We start from the raw sequence: 22,860 nt of genomic DNA on the forward strand, positions 1-22,860 counted from the left end.
TCTAGAAACATGGTAAAATTAAAAATTCTTGAACTTCAACCGGAAAACTTAGGGGTTCTGCCCAACAATCATAGTCTGTGTTTTGACAAGACCCCCAGATAATCTGATAAATGCCGGCTTGTACTCCAGAAATTTCTTCCAGTTATTGACAACTCTTGTATTTCTTAGAAGCTAAAGCTCCCACAGTGCTGAAAGCATTCTGCTGTGTGTGTTCTTAGTATCGTGGTCTATTAGACGCTGTTACAGCCATCAAAATACCCTCATTTCATTTTTATCCTGGAAAATGAAGTAATCCCTCTACTTCCATTGTTCCTTTCCACGTGATGGTCTGAAATCCCACAGTTTGTCCTGTATAATGTGTGCTTGTGTGAGAATTTGTTTCTTTTTTGCTCTTCTAAAAGGTCTGAGGACAGAGGAAGTAGAAGTATGTGGTCAGAAGTCTGTTAGTTTGAACTAGAAAAATTATTTTAAGAAACAAGTAAAGAAAAGAAGGTTAGCTGGATAAGAACAAAAAGAAGGAGGAAAGGGAAGGGAAAGGAGAGAAAAGAAGGAACAGTCTGAGTTACACATGGAAAGTCATGCTATTAAAAGCCTTTGGTAAAACCAAAGGATTCTTTCATAACTCTTTTCATTATAAACAATATAATCTTCAAAATAATCTTTTAAAGAAAGGATACTTTTACAACTAATTTTACATCAGTATTAGCTCATAGTTTAAAACATAAAGATCAATGTCTCAAAACTATAATGTGTAGTATTTTAAAATTTAGAAACTTTTATGTAATATGAACAATAAAATATTCACCCTGAACAAAATTGTAGGCTGCTCAGGGGAAAGGTATAATACCTGATGAACAGAACAAGGAGTCGATTTAACTAAAAATGGCTGCTTAGCACTAAGCACTTAGCACTAAAATTATACCACTTGGCTAAAGTCACTCATGTAATTTCTGCTGGTGGCTAAAATGACTGGCTTCAAAATCAGGCTATATTTTATGAAGAAGTCCTCAGGACTTCTTCAGATCAAAAAAGACTAAAACACATACAACTGAGTACAATTATAGCTACTGAGCAAATAAAAACAATAAGATTTTTAAAAAAAAATAAATTAAAAAAAGGGAAAAGAAGACAGTTGCAAAGGCCTGGGAGAACACATTTGCATGCCATGCTACCTCAGTCTCCACAAGCATGGAGCCATTATCTTTCATTTGAATTTAACTGTAGAAAAGTTTGCTTTCAGAAGAGTTTGTTAAACGTGCAAATCAGACGAACCTGATATTGCCCCACAAGCACATAGTGCTAACAAATGTCCAATCCGGAAAGATAAAGCAAAAGCTATTTTCAGGAACAAATGAATCCAGAGACTCCTATCCTTAGTCCTTCCTCTGACTCATTTCAATGCTTACAGAAAAAAAAAAAATCAAAATAAAAACAATGAATTTAAAAACTAGCATTTCTTTTTTTTTAAAACTAGCATTTCTTAATATGAAAAGGAAAAAATCCCAAATTATCTAAAATATGCTAAAGCATAACAATAAAAATGACCAAGCATTACAGTTCTAAAAATAAAAGTATTGTAATTTAAATTTATTTAAATTACATATTGTAATTAAAAAAATAATAATCTGAGCTGGGTGGTGGTGGCCTATGCCTTTAATCCCAGCACTTGGGAGGCAGAGGCAAGCGGATCTCTGCCAACCTGGTCTACAAGAGCTAGTTCTAGGAGAAAAAAAAAAAAACAATAATCTGTTAGATTTTTTAAAAAAGAAAACAGAGTATAATAAAAATCTTACAGAGGAATTCTGTTTCATATGATTTTTTTTTCCCTAGATAAGAAACAAACTTTGGGTCTTAGGCATGTTAAGCAAGTATTCTATCTTGCCATGCATATTCAGCCCTGAGTTCTACCTAACAGTGGCTATTCTGGAACTCAATACTCTCCTGCCTCAGCCTTTTAAATGCTTGGGTTACAGATATACACCACGCCTAGCTTCTCTGTTGTATTTTAATGAAAGGTAAAAAACAAACAAAAAAACATTTAAAGAAATCACCTAAAATATAGCAATAATGATTTCAAAAATCCAGAAGAGTGAGAAACAAACCTATTTTCTGTTCTACATTTCATCACCAGTGTTTTGTTTATTAACTTTTAAAATATTTGTTTTATTGTGCCGGGGTGTGGGGAGAGCATGCACACACCAGTGGAAGCTGAGTCTCTTCCTCCACCATGCGGTACGAGAGACTACACTCAAGCTGTCAGCCTTGGAGGTGAGCGCCTTTACTCGCTGAGCTGTACATCTATCATTTCTAGCAATACAGGGAAAGCAAAACAAAATAGAACAACTTCTGATATTTGGTCATTTTTAAACAAAACTAGGAAACATTAAAAACCGTTAAGTAAATTTAAAGAACATATATGCAAGCGCCATAAACACACATGTTGAAGAGACTGGACTGCAGGGCCCAGAGGGATAGCCAGGTCATAAATGTTCAGAAAGAGAGGTGACAGCTGTGCTGCTTTACAAACAGAAATAGCAGCTATGATGACTTAGAGACAACTGCCTTGTTTCATTGCCTCTTACTCACAACTGTCTCACTCTGCTGGAGAAACCCAGAGACTACCCAGTTAAGATAAATGTTTCCTAAGAGACTTCTCTTTTGCTTGCACATCCGGAACTCTATCCTCACTATACTAGCCAAGAAATGACAAGTTGAACGTAGAGATTTCGGGACTGTATGACCTATAATGATCTTCTAAATTAGAGAAGTTATTCTTCCATCCCACGGGTAAAGGACAGAAGACACTTCTTAACCATTCTATGGTTGTTGTCTCTTGTCCTTTTTGTACTTGAACAGTGAACTAGCACTGCCCTGGGGTAATTACTGACATGAATCATAAGCAAAGTAATCTAATAAATTCTAACTGCCATTTAACAGCCAAGAGTGGCCACATGTAACAAAGCTGGGACTCAATGACCTCCCCCACACCCCGGAATATTTACTACTTGGAGAAGGCCACAGGGTGGAGGAAGCACAGAAGGGAAAAGTTCTCAAAGTGGGGGAGCAAGCTAGAATAACCAATCCCAGACTTCTGTGTCCCCAGTTGTTCTTCTTAAATCACTGCATAGGTGAGTAAAAAAAATAAAGCAAAGGAAATCACAGTTAGGTGTGGTATTCCTCAATATCCTTTGCATAAATGCTGACTCATATCCCTCACAACAGTTCTGTACACTTAGTATATCTCCACTTACAGAATAGGAAACTTAATGGAGTGAGCCATGGTTTGCTTAAAAAATCTCAGGGTTTACTCCTCAAGGCTTCCATGAGTAAATGAAGTCTAGTATCCCAAATCCTAGGCGCCTGTGATGGAAACAGCAAGAGGCAAGCAAAAGCCTGCGAGCAAAGAAACCTGTCACTGTGGCCCATACGCTAACCATCATGTGACTAATCACGTGGAGTTTCCCAACTACTCTGTGTCTTGGTTTCTTCACCTATGAAAGCAGGAGCTCCTACTTCAAAAGCTCTAAGAAGTAAATAAATTGACACACAGGCACCATTTTACAGCGCCTGTACACATTGCCTCTTATTGTTCCTACATCAACTATTTTATGTGGGGGGGGGGGCATCATTTTGATGCTGGCCTATATGAAGATCAGGAAAATTCCAAAGGTATGTGACTGATTTTCCCCCCTAAGCATTGCTTCCTAAACCAAGGTTCCACATGTTATTAAAATGCATTTTAAAAAACAGCTATATTGATTGACCAGTTGACTTTTATTTTTCAAGACAGGATCTCACTATGTAGTTCTAGCTGTCTTGAAACTCAGTATATAGTGACCAGGCTGCCTCCTGAGTGCTGGGATCAAAGGTGTAAATCACTAATCGTGCCTTGGATTTTTTTTTTTTAATTTCTTAATTTGTTTAGTACTTTGAGTCAATGCACAAACTAAGAGGATAGGTAATACATATTGTTTGGATGGTGTGGTGGAGAAGGAACAAGGTAAACAGACGAATTATATGTATCCATAGTGAAATCCAGCAATTCACAGTGCCCGTGTGTTAAAGGAGACAAACACATGGAGAAAAGACTTAGAGTCAAGTACAAAGATTCAGACATGGAAAACATATTATGTTCAAAACCATAATCAGAGCCAGGAGACAGTGGTGCACACCTTTAATCCCAGCACTCCTCAGGCAGAGGCAGGGGAGATCTCTGAATTCAAGGCCAGCCTGGTCTACAGATTGAGTTCCAGGATAGACAGGGCTACACAGAGAAACCCTGTCTTTGAAAACAAAAACAAAAACACCATAATCATGTCTCCAACAGGGTTTAGGCTTTCAAAAGCATTTGTAAAAAAGATTTCTAAATGTCTGCCTTTGCCTTGATTACAGTGAGGGGCAGACTTCTCTTTCCAGCCAAGGTCATGTCCTTTCTTTTTTTTTTTTTTTTAATTTATTTATTTATTAAGGATTTCTGCCTCGTCCCCACAACCGCTTCCCATTTCCCTCCCCCTCCCCCGATCAAGTCCCCCCCCCTCATCTGCTCGAAGAGCAATCAGGGTTCCCTGACCTGTGGGAAGCCCAAGGACTGCCCACCTCTATCCAGGTCTCGTAAGGTGAGCATTCAAACTGCCTAGGCTCCCACAAAGCCAGTACAGGCAGACATTTAGGGGAAAGATATGGATTGGGTGGACCTGGTGGTAGAGTAGGTACCTACTTCCAGCTTTCTATACATGCACTCTGGAACTTGGTATTGTCTTTCAAATGCCCCCTTTCCTGTTATTAAAAGGAAAAGCCCCAACCCTGGGGAAGTTAATTTAACTGCAGTTGGCTATTCTTGATTACAGGCAAGTTTGATTGTTAATATTTAAATAAGATAACACAGACAATATGCTTCAATAAACATGAATAAAGGAAAAAAAAAGATTTCTACTGATTTACAACAGCTGTCCTCCTTTCTTTAGGTTTTCTGTTTGAACATATTTTGTAATGTAGAGAACCTTATATAAATACCCTTAGTTCTTTACTAACTCTGCACAATTATTAAATTGACCTTCTGTTTCGGCTCTTCTAAAGTGGTCATATATGCGTACCTCAATGGATAATCATTTAAATAATAAAGTAATAATTCACTATGCTATCTTCAATTTTATCTGTATTTCTACTGAAGATCTACATGTTTTAATTCTCCCTAGCATTTTCTTTGGAGTGTAGTAGGTATATTGTTCTTTGTCACATTCAGTGTCTGAACACACATTATCCATTGTCATGGAATAAAAGAATTGTGAATGACTTAGCAGAAATAACCTGGTAGAGCAACAGAGCACTTTACTAGAAATCATCATGGGATTTTTCAGTCAAGCCAACTTGGTTTCAAATACCAAATGGGTGACCTGATAGACATTATTTAACCTTCCTGAACCAGTTCCCACATTTAGAGGATGGTAAGAATACTTATCATCAACTAATAGGATTATTATGACAATTACATTAGAGATTTAATTAGCTTAGGAGAGGAAGCTACAGGCAACCTCTTTTTTGGAGGGGGTGTTTGGAGACAGGATTGCCCTGGTTGTCTTAGAATTCTTGAATTCATAGAGATCCACCTGTCTCTGGACAAGTAGAGAAAAAAACACTGGGTAAAAAAGAACAACATTTGGGGCTGGAGAGCTTGATCACTGACACAGAGCACCAGATACTCTTATAGAAGACCCAGTTGATGTTCCAGTACCCACATGGTGGCTCACAATAGCCATAATTTCAAATTCAGAGGATATGGTATCTTCTTCTGATCTCCACATGCACCAGACAAACAAGTGGCATACACACATGTAAGCAAAACACCGCACATATAACATAAAATAAATATAAGAAGCCGGGCGGTGGTGGCGCACGCCTTTAATCCCAGCACTTGGGAGGCAGAGGCAGGCGGATCTCTGTGAGTTCAAAACCAGCCTGGTCTACAAGAGCTAGTTCCAGGACAGGCTCCAAAACCACAGAGAAGCTGGAGAGATGGCTCAGTGGTTAAGAGCATTGCCTGCTCTTCCAAAGGTCCTGAGTTCAATTCCCAGCAACCACATGGTGGCTCACAACCACCTGTAAAGAGGTCTGGTGCCCTCTTCTGGCCTGCAGACATACACACAGACAAGAATATTGTATACATAAATAAATAAATGTTTAAAAAAAAACACAGAGAAACCCTGTCTCTAAAAACCAAAATAAATAAATAAAAATAAAAATAAATAAATCTAAGAAAAACATTTAAGCCATAACATTCTCAAAAAGCAAATGAGGACTCCAGTGCATTAACGTAATAATGTCTACAATGGTATCTTTGGCTCGAAAGCAAAAGTACTAAAGTATGCTTTGCTAAAGAAGAAAGGAAGAATGCACTCTGTTTCAAGAATTCTCCCAGCCCCACCACCACACAAAGCTAGTACATAGTTCCCTGGTGTACTCCCTTTTATAAAATACCTCCTTTACTAAGAGGGCTAGTTTTTCATTTTTGTCAAGAGTAATTTGGGGAGGGGTTTCTTGGTGTATTTTCAGTTTGTTTCTAAGGCATGGCTTCCCTCTGGAGCCCAGGCATGACTGAAACTCCTAAGACAAGCTGTTGCTGCAGCGCTGAGTGCTGGGGGTAACACAGCTCTTAGGACTGCTTTCACATTCATCTATCACTGCACGTTTCCAAAACCATCGCAAGTCTCTTCTCATCCATGTGCAATTACTATTTTGACTCTTGTCCATTTTTTTTTCTTTTTTCTTTTCCACGGCACAGCACAGTAATTCACTTCTGTACTAGATCACAAGCTCCTTGGAGGCTTGGGGCTGTTTCTCATGTCATATTTATTTCACTTGGGCAATTACAGTTCTTTCAAAATAGCTGATGTGGAGACTATCATGTCCTTCTCAAAAATAAATAAATAAATAAATAAATAAATAAGAATGGAACCAAAGAACAAAAAATTGAGACCTCTGTATTATCTTTTTTAAAAAAGAACTTTTATTTAATCATTTATAAACTATGAGGAAATTCAAAAGAATATGGATTCACATTCAATAGTGATAAATAATTCTGAACCTTTAAATAATTTTCTAAAAACAATATGTTTGTAGTAGAAGGACTTGAATCTCTTTGCCTGTCTGAACTGGTAAAATATGTTTTTAGCTTAAGATTCTAGGTTCCATTCCCAGCACTACCAACCATCAAATAAAATGGACAATGAAAAAAATTAAAATATATGCATCAATTTACAAAGGAAGAAAAAAAAAGACATTGGATTGTACATGAAAGAGCTAAGACCTAAAATTTACGTTTTCTGATCCCATATCTTACATCAGACATGCCACCTCCCAGTGAAGTAGACTATTTATTTGGTCTATTTCAGAGATGAAAGAACTCTGTGGCTAAGTAAGTAGGCTAGAGAGAAGGGTTATGATATGACAGCCAAACTATTATAGCTCCTGCAAAAAGGCTAAGCTTTTCTGTAAGGCAATAGAAGGTACTGCAGGTTCTTGTATAGAAACAAGGCATGAACAAACTTAAAAAGATTAATTTGTAATAAAGAAGAAAGTAGAAGGCAGCACAAAATACTTTTCAAAACGATTACTATGATGTAAAAACAAAACCCAGATATTCAAAATAAACACGTGAGAGACACAGTAAAGTATTTTCCGAGAAATCACAGTGCTCTACATTGTGAGCGCGTGCGCGCGCGCGCACACACACACACACACACACACACACAAAGGGAAAATTTTAAACGAGTGGAAAAGCAGATATTGGGAAGCCAATGTGATACCAAATAATAAAGCAGTGCAGAGGGTGAAGGCCCAGGAGGCCTCACAGCAAACACACAGGGGGAAAAACCAAGATAGCAATGCCCCTACTCTAGTCAAGGCCGGCTGAACTAACCAGTGCCAGTGCTGAAGGCACAGGGCACTCAGAGTAACCGAGGACTCACTAGATGCTAGATGTTGATAATACCAGCAACATATGAAGTTATATGTAGAATGACATTATAATAGAGAATTCATGGAAAGCTCATGCTATGAAATGAGCCAAAAGCCCACCCCAAGGTAACATCAAAGCCCCAAACATTTTACACCATGGGGTCACCAACTTGCTAAGCTTTCTCTTTCCCCCAGCCTGCTTCCAAGCCCTTACCTCAAGGCCTTTAATAAACTCTGTTTTCTGCTGCAACTATGCACTTCTACACAGTATTTTCTTTTTCAGAAATGCAAGAACCTGCATCAGTCATTATCAAATCGTATTCTGAATAAAATAAATATTTGTAACTTTGACTATGAAGCCACATCTCCCACATCACCCAGAAACGAACTAGTTAATTGTGGAAACTAAAAGTGTGATATTAAGGATAAACTGGATCATGGTAAGAAGGGTTAAAGCCTTAGTTATGTTTTCAGAAAGAACAAAAGATTTTCATTATAGTTACCTATTATTATGTAATTGTATAGCCTGCATTGTTTCATTGTCTAAACCCATATTTTCAAAAACTAGTAAACTCAATAATCATTATCTTACAATTCAACTGTCTTCCTGTAAGATATAGTTCTTTATAAACTGTAACTTTAAAAAAACCTTTAAAAATAAAAAGAGCCAGCACATTGTCTGAGGGTGAGCACCGAACCCTTTGTGCAGAGTGCTCTGGAGGTTAACGATTCCCCAGGGAAATACACAACACAGATCCTTTTTTGGCTTTTACAGAGTCCCAGGCTTTTCTCCCTTTTGTGTTCACTTCCTGTCAAGTTTGACATTTCAAAAGGATACTAAAGCATCTTAGAAATCTGTTTATGAGTGTCACCAATTTAGGACTCAAAAGGCCTGAGTGACTCACTACCACAGTGCGGTGTGTAATATGATCATCATCTACCATTTGAAATAGTGAAACTGCATGAGGAAACTTGCTTGCATTTGTGACCGAACATAATTCAAAGTAATGAGTCAGCCATGTTTGACCAATTTACAGGAAACAACTTTCTTCTGATTTTCTAAAATGTCTTAGGAGACAATGAACGACTAGTACTTCTGTGTCCCCATAGAAAGAGCCGTGTTCCAAACCACAGGAAAACAGGAACATTGTCCTGAACATTCCTTATGGACTTAGACTTCATATTTACAGGTATTTCATCAATCATGGAGACCTGCATTTAGAAACTGACAACCCTGCTAAAGAAGCAGAAACCAGAATTTTAAAAACAATTATACAACTGAACAAAATAAATAAAAAAATAGTTTTAAAGTGTTAAACAAAAGGACCAAGACCCAACTCAACGTACATGTTGAGCCATCATTGCTGTAGCTTACTGCATAGAAAGTGTCCAGGCCACAACACAGAAAAGAACGGAAATGGAACCCACTGGTCCCCAACACACAGAAACCAACAATGCTGAGGTGTCAGAATTAACAGAATGGGAGAGCTTCAGAGGTCTGTGCAGACCCACTTTAGCTAGGTCACAAACAGTACACACCCAAGAATTAACTACCCAGTACTAACAGGGAGCCCTAGGAGGGAACAGAGCCCTCATTGTGAGAGACTCACAAATTCTGATTTCTACAAACCACAGTGGACATGCTTGGGATCTATCTATAAGCGTTAGGCAAAGTACTCAAGAGAATATTGCTTGGATAGTGGGGAAAAATTAGGTATAAAGAGTACTGCTTGAATAAATAAAAAGCTCCTGGAGTAAGAAATAACAAAAGTAAAAGTAAGGAGGTGGATTTCTTTAAAATCAAACTATTTACAAACAATTTAAATGTGTCCCAAAGTACAACTCAAGAATATTAAAAAGAATATGAAAATAGACAGGACCCAGTAAGGAAAAATTCACAATACTTAAAACCTAACTAAAAAAAAAAAATCAACAAGAGGCAAAAAAAGGTGGTTAGAAAAAAAGAGTATTAGTCTCTAGAAACACCTCTAAAAAGAAACAGACATTAGAATTAGCGGGAATATGTTTTAAAAGTTTAAAACCTATGTTCCATGTGTCCAAGAAGGCAAAGAAGCATAAATCTGTTAAAGACATATAAAAGGAATCCAAATGAAAATTTCTAGAGTTGAAAAAACATAGTATCTAATATGCACATGGAATTAACAGCAGGTCAAATACTTCAGAAGAAAAACACCAATAAGCTTGAAGATACAGCTACAGAAACCATCTATAATGACAAGACAACCACACTCCGAAAGAAGAGGAGAGGGTAGAGTAAGATGCAGTAGTCTGTTATTTGAATTTAAATAAATAAATCTTGCAAAACTACAAAACTAAAGCCACTAGTAGCCAGGTAATGGTACTCGGGAGACAGAGGCAGATGGATCTATGTGAGTTCAAAGACACCCTGGGCTACACAAGATCAATGCAGAAACAGATCCAGGTGGTGGATTTTAATCCCAGCACTACAAGGAATATAAAAGGAGAGAGAGGCTTAGTCTGCTTAGTTTACAGTTGCCTAGCCTTGGGAGAGGTAGTTCCTGCCCCACTACTGCTCTACTGTGTCTACCTGGCTATGTTCTAATGCCTGACTGCACCTAGTAATTCACCTTTTCTAATCTTACAAATGGCTGCAAGATGATCTGGGGAAAGAATGCCATCATACAGAAATGTGATGGAACAACAGATGAATAGTTTCTGCCCTCAAAATTGCCTAGAATTCTGCAGGGCGATTCTTTTATCCTTCACCAGTCCATTCTCTCCATTAGGTCCCACAGGAACCATTTCAAGTCACAACCAATTCAAGTCTCCTCCAATTTCTAAGTGCCACTTTATCTTCTCCACCTCACCCTCAGTAAACCACCTCAGCTCCACTTTATGAAATAAATAAAAAATTTAAAAGCCATTCATTGGAGACTTCCTCAGTTTCTTGCCAGGGCATACCACAAGCTACCTTACTTGCAGTGTTTCTCATTCTTCCCTTTTGCCACAGAACTATTACGAAACCCACATGCTCTTCTGAAATGTGACTTTGTCTCTCCCTAAACAGGAGGTGAGATCTATTTCCCCATCCCCTCAATCTGGCAACCACTGGGACTGTTTTGTTTGTTTGCTTTGTTTGTTTTTGGTTTTTCTTTGTGTACCTCTGGTTGTCCTGGAACTCACTCTGTAGATCAGACTGGCCTTGAAAGTCACATAGATTCACCTGCTTCTGCCTCCTGACTTCTTAGATTAAAGGTGTGTGCCCCCACTGCCTAGTCCACTGTGTCTGATTTGACCAGCAGAAGGTAATTTCCACATATAGTCCTCTTAGAGGCCTTTTTGGAACCCAACTTCTATGTCTGAAGTGCCCTACCCTAAAGCCAAAATGCTTTGAGGAAGCACAGCTTTCGTATTAGACCACAGGGCAAGATGGGGGAGTGAGGAAGAAGCAAGGAGAGTCAATAAAGTCTACACTTGGCAGTGAAGAGAATCTTAGAAGCAGATCTACTGGCCCCAGGCTGATGATATCACAGGGTCAGAGAGCAAGTACACTAGAAAGCTATCCCCAAAGCCCATCTCACAAAAATCATGAGCAAAATAAAATAAGCATTTGCACTAAACTACTTCCTAGCAATAGAAAACACTGGTAGGGATTCTTTTCCATAACATTTACGTCTCTCTTCTATTTTAAAGACAATCACTCCAGAGTTGGCCCTACCACCGCGGTAAGCTACTTCTGTTCTCTGGACTCTTAGCCATTGTTACCACTTCTTCGTCTGGTGTTCACATCTCATCCTCTCCTCACTACTTCATCTAAAAGTGCTTGTTATTATGACTACTGACTTCTTTGTTGCTAGAATTTTTGGTTTACTGGTTGCTTCTATCGTATCTGAAACGGGAAAGTATTCCTTCAGACTTTGCAACCTCTCATTCATGCTGTTTTTTCTCCTCTCTCATTGGCTGCTCTAGTTCACTTTCTTTTGAGCAAAATAGTCTCTTTTCTGTGCACCCTTTCAATGTTAGAATTCCTTGGGGTTCTACCTGCAGTCCTGTTCCCCCAAATTACATTCTCCCCTTAGGTAACATTAACTAGTCTCCAAAGTTTTGGACAAGGCACATCAGGATTCAAATGATAGCTCTGACACTTAGCTTGTATGGCCCGGAGAAACATACCAAACTTCTCTGAGTATTCATTTCCCTGTCTCGAATATTACCACTTGATAGACTACAGTGTGAATGCAATGGTTAATCTTTTGAAAATATAATGACATTCTAAGAGGTGGTTACCAAACTGACCAGCACAAGATAACCTGTCAAAAAAGACTGATGTTTAATATATGTGTGGCAGCTCTCAAATCCATGTTCCTAGCTTAAGATTCTTTCCTTAACTCAATACATATATTCAAATGACACCTCCTTTTTAATGTAATTATTTCAAACTCAATATAATAAATTAAAGTCTATCCTCAAGAAAATTACATTCAATTCAGGTTATCTATGTTATTAAATGACACTATCATCCACTTGGTTATACAAGCCGGAAACCTGAATTTCATTGTAAGTTGACTCCCTCTGTCTCTCACTCAGCCTTATACAATTAACTACTACATCTGATAACACCATGCCACATACTGGGCTTAGTGCTTTAGACATATGAAGTCACCCAATGAGATATGGAGATAATAAATGACTGGTAGACATTACAGGTAATAATCACAGTAAGACTGTAAAGGAAGCATGACTGCAGATATAATGTTACCGGGGGGGGGGGGGGAGAGAGAGAGAGAGAGAGAGAGAGAGAGAGAGAGAGAGAGAGACCATTAAAATAAGGTAAATTAAAGGGGCAGAAAACCCTTTCAAATCACCTGTACTAAGAAATCAATGTGACTATATGACTTAAACTGAAAACTCTTAGGATGAGCAGTTAGGAGCACTTGCTGCTCTTGTGCAGGACCTGAGTTTGATTTCTAGCATCTACATGGTGCCTCACAACTACCCCCAGTTTCAGGGATTACAACAGGCATGTACGTGGTACATATATATGCAAGTGTGCAAAGAAACAGTAACACAGATAAAGTAAAAATAAATAAATCTTTTTAAAAACCCACATTAAAAATAAAGTAAACAGGGGACTGAAGAGATGGTTTAACAGTTAAAAACACTGGCTACTCTTCCAGAGAAGGCAGGTTCAATTCCCAGCACCTACATGACAGCTCGTAACTCTCTGCACCTCCTGTTCCAGGGGATCCAACACCCTCACACAGACATACATGAAGGCAAAACACCAATGTAAATAAAATAAAATAATTAAAAAATAATCAGACAATTCCTTAATTGTTTTGGAGTCATAACAGACATACTATGGTTTAAAATGCCTCCCATATTCTAATGTTTTTGAACACTTGGCCCTCAGTTACAAATAGGCCCCAACAGACTAATATATGAAGCTGTGAACGTGAAGCCTACATTACCATGAAGACCAGAGGATGTTGCAGATGCCTGGACCATAGGACATCAGCTGAGGAAGCTACAGTATAGAAAGGAGCTGGACCAAAGGAGAGGCTCTGTAGTCTGGGTTCAATCCCCAGTACATGCTCACATATTTTAGAGGGGATGAAAATAATTATCACTTCATTTGATTTTTCCCCCCTCCCTCAGTCAACGACACAACATGAATACAATCCCATCAGGTTTCAGGGCTAATGAGATAACTTTTTAGAGCCACAGAATCAAAAGTCTATGAAAACTTGCTGTGGGTCTTGACCTGGCTGTTCATTACATGGATATACTCAATTTATGAAAACCTCATACAACTGTCACCTGAAATTTATATTTTCTCTGTGTGTGTAGTATTTTTCAGATTTTTTTAAAGTCTGTGAAGCTAAACTTTCCAACATAATGGCCATCATTCTCACAGAAAAAATACACATGGCATGACTTATCTTCACAAGTTATCCACTACCAATCTCATCATTTTATAATTTAAAACATAATATACAATTCAGATATTAACAACATATGAAAATTAAAAACATTTGCATAGACTCTCACTGGTTGAGCATTCCTAATCCAAAATCCCCAACTGGAGATGCTCCAAAACTTGAAATTCATTTCATATTGAAGTCCAAACTAAATATGCTTAGCATGCTACACAGTTTAAATTATTATTTTAAAATTTACAAATATGGTGAATCACAAGGTATTATCCAGTAAAACAGACTTGAAGAATATAACAGTGCTTTAGGGAAGTACCTTATAATTATACTTAGGAAGTACTTCCTTTACTAAAACAAAAGCTTTTTTTAAAAAATATTTATTCATTTATTTATTATATTATGTGTATAGCATTCCTTCCACGTGTGCCTGCAAGCCAGAAGGGGGCGCCAGGTCTCATTATAGATGGCTGTAAGCCACCATGTGGTTGCTGGGAATTGAACTCAGGACCTCTGGAAGAGCAGTCAGTGCTCTTAACCTCTGAGCCATCTCTCCAGCCCCCTAAAACAAAAGCTTTATCAGTAAGCTATAACTAAAATGCCTACAGCACAGGGTTTCCATTCCTATGATGCTAGAAAACAATACCTAGAATCAAACAATAATGTGGACTTTATATTATTTTCTTTAAGACTAGGGCAAAACGATCAAACAGAAAACAGAAAAATACATATCAGACTTCTAATTTTGTTGAAAAATATAACTATTTATATTATCAAGAAAACATCTACTTTTTTGTAAGAGTTCAACTTAATGTGCCAAGCTTTGTGAAAACTTGCTCCTAAACAAACACACTAGATGATGGTCTAGGACAGGCAGCAGGTCAACTGGCCTGGTGTTGTTCAAAGCAGAAAAATAAGCAACTCACACGCCTGCATTCACACTTATGAATGCACATGCACTCACACAAAATCCATTCTTACAGTGCACTTGATTCGTGGGCTAGACACATATTATTCATTAAATAAATAACTCCTAACAGGTAGTTAGCCATGTACATAAGAATACCTTCAGTTATTTAGCTAGTCACTTACTGAAAGCCACGCAAGGGATTCCATGATTCGATGCTCACATCTTTCTAAATGTTTTATCATTTCTCTTGTCAGGTTGGTTTCCACTTTGATAAAACTTTCAATCACTTTGTAAAAATCAAAGGCTTTTAAATTAAGTACATTCAGAATCCATGGGAAGGACAAGTCGGTTCCAGAATCAAGACTCTGTGATGTACTTCCTAAAAATAAGAGGGAAAAATGTGTCAATATGAAATGTTAAGGACTGAACTGATGAGATTTGGAAGATTTTATCACATAGAATCAAGACAGAGAGAAAGGTGGGTAAGCAATTCTTACTTAAAACGGGTATTTTTTATTCTGTGATCTATATACTCACAAGAAATAGGCTTCCGAATTTTAAGTGTAAGTGCACACATTTTTTATAATTTTTATCGAATTTGCACAGGTGTACAGGGCCTTCATTAATATCCAGGCAGGCGTCTGTTACCACACCCATTTTCATTGCCATGACTACTGGGTTGGGAAGACCAATGGTGCTTTTAAGATTTTGTGAAGTAGCTGGGCGGTGGTGGCACTCGGGAGGCAGAGGCCAGCCTAGTCTAACAGAGCGAGTTCTAGGACAGCCAGCACTACATAGTCATACCCTGCCTCAAGTCTGGTGCTGTAGGGCTATAATGCCAGATATACAAAGGCCCAGGCAGGAAAATTGCAAGTTCAAGACTTGGTGAGGGTATAGATTGCATTCAAGGCCTAATGAGCTCCAGTCTTAAGAACAATGCCTAGTTCCTGCCCTGGGTTCAGTTCTCAACACTGCAAAAAGAAATGGGAAAGAGACTTTGCTAACATTGTTGGGAAAATGACCTCTCTTAAAAATATGCAGGCTGTGGTTATTTACGAAGGTTCAGTTTCAGTGATTACTAATTCAGCTTCTTTTATGGTGCAGCTGTATCTTTAGATGACTATTCCTCTTTTGTTCTGCAAGTAAAACTTTCTACTATTTACAACAATGCTTGAAAAGTGTTATATTTTTCAAATTATATTTTAAAAACAGTTATTGGCTTTTATTCTGTTGTTTTCAGCAATCATTACATTTTCATAGCTATTGTTAGAGCAGCTATTACTACTAAGCATCCGGTTTCTGGTGGATTCCTGCTCTATAGTCTCCTGAGCACAGAGAGACCCAGCAGTGCTACATACAAGCACCAGCTGGCTGTTCTTCAACACTCCTGTGTACTTTACGTGTTCATAAGCCTTTGTAGCACCAGTTTCAGCAGCTACCTTTCCTGGATTCAATATGCTCAGAGCAGACACCTCATAAAATTTTACCCCCTCCACAGGTGACCTGAAATGACTGGTATGTTGAACCATTTAAATGGCTAGAACAGCCATAGTGTTCAGTATGTACTGATCTACAGGATGACCTTTGCTTCTCACCACACAGATATACACAAAAACAGTAACAACAAAGAACCCACACCATAACTTAAGAGTTTGTTTACTTTAAATTATGTTATAGTGCATATTTATTAAAACTTAACTTACTGCTATATGTAGCCATTACAACTTCAAGAGCACAGGCCAATAAAGACGTATGAAAGATGTTGTCATTTAGGAGTTTGCTAAAGAGGGAAAAGAATAAATAATTATAAATATGGCTTTTATATAGAGAAATTGTTTTATTAAAACTAGAAAATATTTACCTAAAATTCTGAATGGATAAACGTTTTTCTTCCTGAAACAGATAATTTTTTAGAAAGTTATTTAAAACTTTATGACAGCATTAATTTTTTTTCTAATTTATTCTCTTTAACTTACTGATTTAAGCATGGATTCCATCACACGGTAATACAATCGGACCCCAAGTTTATATCGCTACAAACAAAAGAGAAAATAATAAAATTCATTGTTTTAGAAAATCAAAAACGTAACTAACTTTTCTTAAAGTCTTTTCTTGAAAGACACTCTGCCCCTTCTAGGAACATGGTTAGCAAGAGATCATAAAAGCTAGATTTGTTCAAAGTCTAAGGCTTAATATAAACCAGTGGTTAGCGATCCTGAAAAATGAACCAGGCTAGTATGTGTAGTAACTAATGGTGTTCCTCTGCACCGTTTCAGCCAGTGTCACTTGCTCTACAGAGAACTATGCCAATACTATTTTAAGCAGTGGGAGAGAACCTCCAGTTACAAATATGTACAGTACTTACAGTATTAGACTTATTTTTACATATTACCCTAATGGCACATAAGCGATTCAGATCCAGAAGCAGCATCAGAGAATTTAAACAACATGTTCAAGACTACACAACTCATAAATTGCAGAGTAATGTACAACCCAGGCTGTAACTCAATCCATATAGTCTTACCTTATATTAGTTTATTTCTTAAATAGGATTGCTCAATATTAACACTGACAAGTGGTAGTATAATGTAATCCCACTCATGGAATCATAGATTTTTCTCTTAATTTTTAAATTGCTATAATTAGCATATTCGTTTTTGTTTTGTATACTGGGCTGAAGAGGGATTTCACCTACAGTTTCCCATCAGTAACAGCAAGCACAGCAACTGGGCCATATGCCACCTGCCATTCTCTTATACTCTCCACAAATACTCCACAGCCCACAGCACAGGCTGAATAAACACATGATTTCTACACTGTGGCACTAGCAGATGTACACTCAGGTTACCTGTACTCCAATGTCCGCACACCCCTGCCCCACGGCATTAGCAAACTTCTCTTTAAATATGTGTCCAACATCCTTTACTCTTTTCAGGATATTTTCCTTTGGATTCACTGTGCAATTCTTGAAGAAATATAAACAGAAATAAATGCTGAGGATATTATTTGACCAGAGTTGACATTTTTCTCTTTCACAGTAAATGACTTTGATCTGTTGTTTGTTTGCAGAAGCAAGTAAACACTTTCACTAAAACAAAATAATTGACAATATAGAATATAACCAGCCAACATAGAAATCCATTGTATGTTCAAACCAAAATTTTTCAATGTAATGAAAGGTACACTGTTCTATAAAGTTTTAAACCAGTAGTTCTCAGCCTTCCTAATACTGTGACCCTTTAATACAGTTCCTCATGTTGTGGTGACCCCCAACCATAAAATTATTGCATTGCTACTTCATAACCATAATTCTGCTACTGTTATGAATTATAATGCAAATATTTGACATGCAGAACATCTGATTTATAACCCCCAAAGGGGTTGTGATCTAAAGGTTGAGAACAGCTGTTTTAAACAAATAAAAGCTATAAACAAAAGATTTGTCAGTCTTTCCATCTATAATATCTATCTATTTCATATACATACACAAATACACACAAATCACACACACCTCAAACCACATATGAGTAACCCCAAACTAACTAATTTTCTTACTTGTTGAAAGAAATTGCTGTGGGAAGGTTTGGAGGGAGAAAAGGGAAGAGGAAATAACTTACTTTTATCGGAATCTCAAAATTAAAAGAAATAATTTTAAAAGAAGAAATTGCTTGAGAATATATCTAAAGAAAAAAAAGACTCCTAGATAAAAGGGTGGACTGGAAACTGTCCTGTGTAAGACAGTGCAAGAATATGAATAAGAAAACCAATCCTCTACTCCAAAGAGATAAAGAGAAAAGCTTCAGAAATCACAAAAGTAGTGATAGACACCCAGAAAGAAGAAAGCCATGTCAAAAGCAGCTCCTACTTTTGGCTCCCTGACTGGGAGAGGAAGGGGAAGCAAAGCCTCATCCAAAAATTAAAAGAGAATGGAGTCCTCTGAGAACAAGCCCACAGCCTCAAACCTAGGTGAGGGTTTTGACCAAACAGGGACTCTCGTAGCTGACATATGGGAACTGGAGAGGAAACCTATTTTGTTATTCAGTAGGACTCCAAAAACAATGACCATGGTGAGATGGAACATGATATCTAAAACTGAACTCCTTGTGTCTGAAAGTAGGAAACAACCATGAGTCAGGGAACCTGACTTTTTAACCTGCCAAAACCCGGGGGAAGACAATCCCAAGAGATAACTTTGGGGAAAAGGGGTCCAGAACTTGACAAGTCAAACGGCAAATGGCAGAAGGCTCAACTCATACAGTAAAGTGCATGAGTTAAAACATTTAGCCCTCAGTAGCTGGAAACAGACCTCATGGGCTGAGAATGGCCCGAGAGTTAGAAAGTCCTGGGCCTAAGGTCAGTGGGTGAATTAACCATGGAGCCATCGATTTGCCATTCGCTCGTTATAATATGAGAAGTCTGAAACGATAACCGTCTAATTGCTATTGGCTGATTAACACTTGGGAGGTTTTCAAAGTACAAAGACAGGTTCTCCACCTGTTCTCTACAGATCTCAATTCTGCTGCATGCAGTTATCCCTATACTCACAATGATTTAGCCATCCCGGAGCATCTGAAAAATGAGTCTGGGGAGGGTGACACACTGCAAAACTAAATGTGATCATAAGCCTCTGGTATGCACAAAGGGAAGCTCTCAAGTGAAGACAGGAGAAGCAGGCATGGAATACTTATCCAATGCAGACTCAACACTAGAATAAACCATAGGAAGACAAGCAGACAAAAGTCCAACTGACCTTCCATTATGGCTGTGAATATACTTGGCAGTCTGCAATTTCTGAGGACCTAAGAAAAAGCTGTTCCAACATGTCAACTTGTTATTTAAGAAAAGGTTATTCTAATAACATGAAAATAATCCCAAGAATTGACAGTTGGGGTTACATGAATAAATAAGCACTACCCAGGAAAGGAAACAATTAGCAGAGTAATGAAAGCCTGTAGAATGAGAAAAATGTTTGCCAACCAAATTAGGAACATGCAATTAATAGCTACAATACACAAAGAATCATAAAAGCAAGCACCCCAAACTAAATAATCTAATAATCATTTGGCTAATAGAGTGAACAGATGGTTCTCAAAAGAAATACAAATATGCAATAAATATTATAGAAAGTATCCAAGATCCTTAGCAAAATAAGAAATGCAAATTAAGACTGCTTTGAGATTCCATCTCATTTTAGACAGAATGGTTATCAAAAGGAAACAGCAAATGCTGGTGAGGGTCCTGGTGGCAATGTAAACTGATATGGCTACTAGAGAAGTCAGGACGGAAGTTTCTGAAAAAGACAAAACAAAAACCAGACAACCTAAAAACGATGTGAGACCCTCCATGTCAAGCTTCTTGTCAGAAACACTGAAACTAGAATTATCCTAAGAGCCAGCTATCCTACTCTTGGGTACACAGCCTGAGGAAACACTTGCTCCATGTTCACTGCTGCACTATTTGCAAGTGCTAGGAAATGAACCCAACACGGATGTCTATCACAGACACAATGGAATTTCATTTACCTCTAAAAAAGAAATTGTATTTGTCAGGAAATGGATGCAACTGGAGATCATTATATCAAGCAAACCAAGCTAGCCTCAGGAGACCTATTAGTGTACTTTGCTCACTCATAAGTAGAATCTAGATTGAAACTGGAGGGAGGGTGGCATGAAAGGAGAAAGGAGACCATGATGGAAAAGGAAGAAACCTTCAGAGAAGGGGAAACAGGTGGAGAGACAATGGAAAATACGCAATGTGAAAGCAGAAGTGTGGGGAGACTAAGGGGAAGGGGTAGCAAGGGGACTCGAGAAGGTAGATAAATTACAATGTAGAGTGGGGCTTATGTATGAATAATGGAACCCATTGTTTGTATGATAACCTTAAAATTAATATAAAAATAAAAGCATCATACTGAGCAGTAGTCAGAGAGAGAGAAAAAAAGAAAAAGAGAGAAAGGGAGAGAGAGAGAAAGACTGAAAAAAGAAAATGTCCCAGAGGTGAATGTCTAAGTTGTAAGGAAAATAGTAAACATAAGAAAAACTAAAACTAGCAATATTTAAATAAAATAATCACCAAATCTAGGAGGTTCAAAAAGCAACAGATAAAATACTAAATAAGTACATAGATGGAAGACATGTTTTAAAATATACTTAGTACTTTAGCTTCTAATTTCAAATTTCTTTCAAGATATCCAAAAAAGTGATTGTACAAAACACTTACATTGAAGTAGGAAATCAGATTTTCTGATGGCTGATCACTTGCAGAATTTAAAATCACCATTAATTGTTGGATAGTATTCATAACAGTCCTAAAGAATAAAGCACAAGAAGAAGCATTAAGCAACAAAGGAAAAATTTTGAAGAAAAAATGAAATACAACTATCACTTAAGCACATCTTTTAACACACTGTGTATTCAACTTATCTTGAAGTTCCCTAAAATAAGACCTTATTTAAATAAAATAAAAACCACTTACCATGTTGCAGCTTAAAATAATTTACTTTTACTTAACTTTCATAAAAGTATTATCAATAATTACAGAACTGATAAACTTACTAATAAAATTAAGTATCAATACTATTGATAGAGAATTATTCTTTTAACTAATGAATTTTCAAGAAAATATACCTTAGTTTTCATGTTATATGAATAGGTAACCGGCATCAAAATGCTATTCTTTCAAGAACATATGACAATTAAGTGTCAATACGATATGGAGGGCCTCACTGTATAGTATAGGTTAGCCTCAAACCTGCAACAACCCTCTTGACTCAGTCTCCCTCCAAATTTGGAGATTAGAAGAAAGGACCACTACGCTCGTCTTTAAATATTATACACTTTCAAATAAAGACAGCAAGATATTCAGAAACTCAAATCAAGAATCGAAAGAGCCTTTAAAGAGATCTTCAAGGAAGAAGAATAAAGCCCCGAGTAATTTTAAGTCACTTTTGCTAAAGCACCGAACTTGCCCAGTCTCTCAGGACCTCCATAATTCTATAGCTTTGCAAGCACACACACATTTGAGTGTTATATATAACAAAGATAAGTGTTCCAGTCTTGTAGTAGCAGGAAGTCTTGCACAAGCCTGGCTGGGCTTCTCTGTAGTGGTATCACTACACTTCTCGACACTTCACAACTTTCACACACTGTATTTTCTATAGCTACTATAAATAAACAATGCCACAAGTGACTAACTGTTAAAAACAAAAGACTGCAGACTTCTTCGAAGCAATGGTCTCAAACACTTGTTCATTCTTGATCATAGTACCTTCCCTCAGATTCTTGACTTTATACTCTAGCCTCCCCAGCCATACCAGCTCATTGTAGCCTAACTTCTATCCAGTTCCCATGACAGCTTCCTCACAGGTCAATCCTTACCTCCTGTTCTTTGGGCAGATGCGTGTACTTTTATGTTTTTAACTCGCCCTGCCCTGATAACTCCTTGCTTTTACATCTTGCTGCTTACCAGACATCTACATAAATGCTGTAAGACTGATAAACTAAAAATGAATCCATCATATTTATCAAACCTGTTACTGTTCCTTCATTACCACCATTATTCATTTGCTTCAGTTTTTGGAATGTCTCTTTGAACTACTCCAATAGGTCAGTCCAGAGATTTTCACTAAGAATAAAAGGCAGAGCACGTAGAATGAAGAGAGTCCCTCAGGTTATTCTAATTTGCACCCTGGTGTAAGCACTAAGATATACCGACAGCTCTATTCCTAGCCTGTTCTGTACTCAGTCTTCTCCCATAAACCACTGATATGAAAAGTTATAAAAATAAAGTCTGGGCCAGATTGATGTAGCTCAATGATAGAGTATTGTCTAGCATGTACAAAGCCTTGGATTTGATCCCCAGGAAAACAACCAGGAAAAAATAACTTCTTATCTGAGAAATCAAATCTATTTTTATCCTTACTTGTATTTATCACTGATTTAAAACACAGGCCACATCACGCACCAGGTACAGCATGCTGAGGATGGCATACTAATACCTGTTTTCTAATCCTGCTGCTCCATTCCCTCATTTTACAACCAATACAGAGCAGCTAATAGTTCCCATACACATTATGCTGTGCCA

The 22,860-nt window shown here is 37.6% G+C and overlaps 1 protein-coding gene across 1 annotated transcript in view; it reads right to left on the reverse strand.

Annotated features, from left to right (window-relative positions):
* Nucleotides 1-22,860, reverse strand: part of Rb1 (RB transcriptional corepressor 1) — a 126,382-nt gene that overhangs the window by 46,892 nt on the left and 56,630 nt on the right. Inside the window, exons 12-17 of the mRNA XM_041668636.1 lie at nucleotides 20,998-21,085; nucleotides 17,627-17,743; nucleotides 16,755-16,811; nucleotides 16,640-16,671; nucleotides 16,482-16,558; nucleotides 14,961-15,157 (exon numbers count right to left, since the gene is read on the reverse strand). Of these exons, the coding sequence (XP_041524570.1) occupies nucleotides 14,961-15,157; nucleotides 16,482-16,558; nucleotides 16,640-16,671; nucleotides 16,755-16,811; nucleotides 17,627-17,743; nucleotides 20,998-21,085 (568 nt within the window). The remainder of the gene's footprint in view (nucleotides 1-14,960; nucleotides 15,158-16,481; nucleotides 16,559-16,639; nucleotides 16,672-16,754; nucleotides 16,812-17,626; nucleotides 17,744-20,997; nucleotides 21,086-22,860) is intronic.

Source organism: Microtus oregoni, unplaced genomic scaffold (assembly GCF_018167655.1).
Source record: "Microtus oregoni isolate MIOR12 unplaced genomic scaffold, Mior012 000001F_ref0000356, whole genome shotgun sequence".
Classification (NCBI taxonomy): Eukaryota; Metazoa; Chordata; class Mammalia; order Rodentia; family Cricetidae; genus Microtus; species Microtus oregoni.